The sequence below is a fragment of the Papilio xuthus genome, unplaced genomic scaffold, assembly GCF_000836235.2.
Source record: "Papilio xuthus unplaced genomic scaffold, Pxut_1.1 DF827714.1, whole genome shotgun sequence".
NCBI lineage: Eukaryota > Metazoa > Arthropoda > Insecta > Lepidoptera > Papilionidae > Papilio > Papilio xuthus.
In genome coordinates this window covers 2,302,243-2,308,242 of record NW_013530935.1, presented here as the reverse complement: position 1 = coordinate 2,308,242, position 6,000 = coordinate 2,302,243, and the positions used below count along the sequence as shown (strand labels likewise).

General features: G+C 38.5%; 1 protein-coding gene across 1 annotated transcript in view; it reads left to right on the top strand.

Moving 5' to 3' along the window:
* Positions 1-1,333: 1,333 nt before the first annotated feature.
* Delta (neurogenic locus protein delta) overlaps positions 1,334-6,000 on the top strand; it is a 32,452-nt gene continuing 27,785 nt past the window's right edge. The window contains exon 1 of the mRNA XM_013310837.1: positions 1,334-1,652. Within this exon, the coding sequence (XP_013166291.1) occupies positions 1,605-1,652 (48 nt within the window). The 5' untranslated portion in view covers positions 1,334-1,604. The remainder of the gene's footprint in view (positions 1,653-6,000) is intronic.

The window sequence follows — 6,000 nt, the reverse complement described above, 5'->3', positions numbered from 1 at the left end:
TTATAACAGAAGAGGGCAAACGAGCAGCGGGAACACCGAGGTGTTCAACGACGCCTAACCTAATCGAGATGATAGCACTAGGTCCGCGCGTCATACCTACAATAGGCGTGGTTCTAACGACCAATAAAACTATGCTAGCCGGTTAGGTGTCATGCACACTAGCTGACCCGTTGACACGGTAAAAAATAACAAAACTCATATAGCTTTACGACCAAAATGGCGACTGCATCACGTAGACAAGTCTAGAATTAAGTGTTGTAAATATGCACGTGTACAAATATTGTACATAATGTAAAACCTATTATGTGACCGGTACGAGGGGCGGTGATATCGGGTTTAGTTCTGTCTGAAAATGTGTAAAATCTACGTAGGAAAAGACATAAAAGAAAAACAACAGGACAGCTACAGTACGACATGGATCGCGTGACACTTCTTTGACATTAATAGGGAGGAGGGCGCTAGTGAGTTAATATAATCTAGTTCGAATTATGCGAACAGGCTCAAATAACTTTAACGACTATACCGTAAACGGTAACAAGCTTTTGTTTTTAAATTCACAATAAAATACATAATTATATTATACTATTTAATCATAATGATTAGCTACCTCAGTTTATAATACCTAAGGGTGTGTTATTACAATAATATCGAGAACATCCCGCGCTTAGGGCGCTCCGGAAGCTCTCTCATGAATATGTTTATCACTTGCCAACGCTTATCGAAAGCCGACCACTGCCAGCAGCTGCAAGTAATAATTGTGCAGATTTAAATTTGCATATGTGAATGGACCCTTATCACGCGATCCAAAAACACTGACCAAAGTTTTATTCAAAAATTATATTTAAATTAAATAACTGTTAACCAAGTTTTAATATTTACTACATTTGCCTTAAATCTAAAAAGGACCCAAGAGTATTAGTCCGTAAACAGAAGTGAATCGCTATATAAATTGTAGCGTATATTCTTTGATAGCTACAGTCAATATAATTATTATTAAGTGCAACTGTTGTAAGGCTACAATAACAATATGTTAGCGGCACACACAACATACTTGTAAAGAAACCGCATAGCGCTCGAATCTTGTAAGTTTTTACGTGGGCATTATGGTGCGGGCACGTGTTCGCGACATTCAGCCAGAAGACGGACGGCTGTTTTCCGTGTATTTTCTGGTCGGGCGCCCGGCGTGGAAGGCGGGGGGAGTGCGCGACGCGCACAGGGAGGGGCGCGGCGGCCGACAGATGCGCCGCGCAGCGCCATCTCTCGGCCCGCGCGCGGTCGCCAGGTGCGCCGTCCGCGCCGCGGCCGCCACCCGCCCTCAGTTCGCCGTCACGCACCGCCGCGACCACACGTCACTACGGCTGCTACACGCCGGCCGCACGCGACGCGCGCGTTTTGAACGTAGTGCACGATACCTCGCGACCGGTTCCCGTAGTCGATGAGCACGACCGGTGACATCTCGATATTTGTGCTGTGTGACTTACAGTGAAACGCTCAGTGCGATACGTGTGCGAGTGATGGATTACTGCGGATTCCTCTCCGTCGAGTGCTGACGGGATTCTGTCCCGACGTATATGCTCCGGCGCCGCTAGCCCGGACGCGCCACTATGCGCGCCCCCGCGGTGCTCGTCGCCCTGCTAGGGTTTCTGCCCCAGGTACTGATACCGATATCGAAAACCGCGAATCCCTGTTTGTTTACATTTCACACCGGAATGGGCTTCGTTCGGTTCGCGAATCGAACGCGTCGAGTCGGTGGCCGCGGGCTCGAGGCCATTCCGTCGGCACGACCGTCACTTTCCCACGAGTGTGCCGGGTCCGGCGCGCGGCTCCTAGATCGTCCTGGATAGTCGGGAGCGAGGGCGAGGGTCTAGCTCGCAGCCAGAGTCGTGACCGGGCCGGGCCGCGGGCGCCGGCGTGTGCTCGATAACTTTGCCGTATGCTATGCCGATGCCGAGCAAAGAGCAAACATTGTGAACTGTGCATAGTTATAAAGAAAGTTCAGGTTTTAATACGACCGGAGCGCGGGGTCAGCTGGGTCGCGAGCCTCTTCGTTTAAAATTAGATGCATTCCGAGGCTTTGCAATGAAGTCTGTCTCCAAAAGGAGTAATCCGAATACATAGACAGGAATAACTTTGAGACGAGCCGAGTCCATCCCAACGCGTTATATTTCGGGCAGGGTTAGTAGTTCGGTCTAGTTTGCACAAACTACGTAATTTACTTTGATTTACAAGACATTTGCGTTTCAATATAAATTTTTAGGTCTCCCTTTTTCCTTTTAACGATCATAAAAAGTCAGCTTTAAATTAAACGTATGAAAAAATGTGATTATGATAGTGATAGCTAACAACGATATAATAAAACACAAATTTGTTGATGGAGGTCATCATCCCACGACTCGGTCAAGGTTGAGTGTTTCATTAAAAGGGATGATTCTCCTAACTGTAGAATTTTTTCTTCATATTGCTTTTGGCAATGAAAATACCTACTAATAATTATAAACCTACTAAGTAGAATGAAGAAGTTAACAAAACTTTCAAGTTTCCTCGCCTCTTCTGATGAAATTTAATTAAGAAAACTTCCAAGCTCTTACTATAATTTATGGCTGAACGCTAAATTAACACGACCATTTCATAGGCACACGGAAACGCTATTTGTTTATTTATACACAATCTCACAGCCACTAGAAACACATTCAGTGAATCATCTCCGCTTTAATTTATATCTAGATATTTTCCAAAATCGATTATATCATTCGATAACATATAGAACATAGCTAATAATAATACCACTAGAAAAATCGATTATCTTGGTAGTTGACTATTTTTCACCCGCATCGTTTATTCGTGTTCGTCACTAATTTGCGACGATGGGCCCCAAACAACTACTCGCTTTGAACCAACTACTTTTATTCCGAACCACAGTATACCGTTATTATTAAACACAATTATAGTTTGTTACTTATATGTTATTAACTAGCCGTGTGTGAGTAACCGGTTGGTAGACTATCTCAGTCCGATCCGTGTGATTTTAGTGCACTTTTCATTGTAGATTATCATTTTTTTTATCTGTGCCGTCGAGACTGATCCGAGATCAAATTAAATGCAATTTATGAATAACGGGTTACCTTCCGTGGGATATTGTTTAATTTTATCCCAGTGTTTTTTCTGAAAAAAAATACATTTTTTATATAGTGGAGAAATAAATCCTTGCAAATATTTTTCCCCCTATTACTTGCTCGAAGCGTACTTGTATGTGTGGGTGCATTAGAATTGTAAAGATATATTGGATATGTGTGCGTGTATTTGTGGTTCCAAGGCGCCATAATACATTATGAATGAAGAAGCGTTGTTTTATAGAAAAGATGCGAGACTGGATGTGAACTGGTTTGTCTTGATACCAAAGGAAGGGGTACTCTTTGATGTAATTGTTCATCTATTTATGAAGAACACATCCGCAGGAATTACTTTGTGCTTTTGTTTTTTTTTCGCCTTAAGTTATCGCGTGATCGCGTAATCGGAAGTGGCGAAGGAAACACGTCAATCCGAAACCACAGAGAAATAATATCCAATTTAGTATTATAATAAACCCAGCGGGAGTTTTGTGTTTTTATATTTATTTTAATAGAATTTAGGTGTAGATTACCATTAGAAATAGTGTAGTTTTATTATCTGTTGGTTTAATAAAGGTCAGTTGAGTTGCGACTCATAAACCCAGGAGTCAAGGCTTTGACATATCATTATTAAATAATCTTTATTTTTTTTAATAATAAAATGTCAGTTGTGTAAAGAAATATAACACCACAAGTCAGTTCTCAAGAACCACACCGATACTTAAATGGACGTCTAGTATTTTTATAGGTTTGCAACATTACTGTATTTAATATCGAGATTGTTTCTACGGCGCCTACCGCCGTCGCATATCTGGGACAGGCTTGTCATTGCAATCGTACAGACACGTATATAACATTTTTATCACTTTTAAACCTTAATCCAATATATACAAGTGATATAAACTATTAAACGCAGGACTGTACCTACGATTTGCCTTATGTATCGCACATATGTAAGGAATAACTATCAAAAAATGTTTATATTCTGATAGTAATCATTAAGAATGTAGACATGATACTGACAATTATGTCTTCGATGATCTTAACTTGGTAGTAATATGACGTACAGCTGTCATGCGACTCCGTCCGCGAGCTATAAAAAGAAACTTCAGCAGGCTATGTTTATTTCCTATGCCAAATTTAGTGTAGTCATTTTGGAGATATCTTCCAAAAACATCGAAGCATCCATACGTTCGCCTTTATCAATATATTTGTAAATTTTGAGTTAAGTTTAGTTAGTCCTTTGACAGTAACATTCGATGTAAATGTCTCATTAACGTATTTATCAATTACATTAAAAAGATTCCATTTACTACTTTAATAGCGGGTTGCGTACGTTTTTTTATATACATTAGCCGGTTGGTACGCGCGGACATATCGGCAGGTGAAAAGTTAATAGCGATTCTTAAAACTCGACAACATCTGCTTGTTTTAGTAATTTACTCGCCACACACCAATTATAATTGACTTTACGATGATTTAAAATATAAAAATTTCGAAATTCTTATCAGCACGATCATTCTAACTAAAAAAATACAATTTTTACGTAATACAATTTTTTTTAGTGCAATTGCTGTAATTGATTCATTCAATTTTTGTCAAGAAAAAGATTTTTAACCTGTCTTAGAGATGCGTTTAGCACTTTGTTGCAGTAAGTAAAATTTACCGTTTAATCATGTTTAATTTGTTTGCAATTTTGATAATAGCCGGTTTTTTCGTTTCCCGAGCTATTTTAGATATATGAACGAAAGCCACTTTAACTGTCCATTTTTAGTTTTCACAACGGGACAATAAAATTAATTGTCGTATGTCATGTCGGTTGCAATAATTTGAGTATGTGAAACGATTTAACTCTGTTATAATTTCATCTATTGTCCGCCGCTGAGAACGGACTCAATTATGTGAACGGCATACGAAATCCGTATAATCGTCAGGTTTTTAACTGCTTAACTATGTGAAACTAAGGTTTGGGCTTATTGTCTGAATGTGTAATGGGCCATTTGTGAATCGAAACTCCTCCGCGTATAATACAACCATACTTTAATATATGATTGCGTATATAAGGGCAAGTACACACAAAATTGTATTCATATTACACTGCAGATTGCGTTACTTAAGGGCAATAACACAATATAAGTTTTGAAAAAAAAATTAAAATAAAAAAGCGATGAAAACTTTTCTATAGTTAACATAAAATAAATACATTGGAAAATATAATTAACACGAAATGTAAATGTGTTGCTCAGTTTCTATCTTAAAGTTCCGATATGTTATTCAAACGATAGATTAAATTTAATGATATAATAATATAATATAATCAGTTTGGATTGTACAAAAGCTTAGAGCATTCTTAATTTAATGAGTCGCCTCCGAGTCTTCGTCTCACGCCTTTCATCTTAATTGACAAATGATGAATCCATTATGTCTAATAGACGGCCTTTGTGATGCTTCAGACGATCTCAATTTTCTTTAATCGTTCATTCGAATTCATACATTTGTTACTGCGAATACGAAAGACTAATCGATTCCCAATACTTGTGGACAAAAAGAATCATGGCCGCCTGGATAATTGATCAGATTACGTTATGTCGCCAGACAGGATACAAACCAAAGTCAATGATGCATTATTTATTAACGTAAACATTGTCTTATATCATTCTTTTTGACAATTATCGAGAAATACAGTAATTAACGAATTTCATTTACGAATCGGATGAGTAAAAAGAATCTCAGGTAATTTAGTGTTCGTTATTTGAATTTTAATATTTCATTTTTATTTTGAAACTAAAGTTTAGTACTTTAGTGATGTAAGTTTTTAAAGGATCTTTTTATTTTTTACTCTATGTTAGTTCAGTGTTGCCAGTAGACAAATTATTTAATACCCTATCGGGTA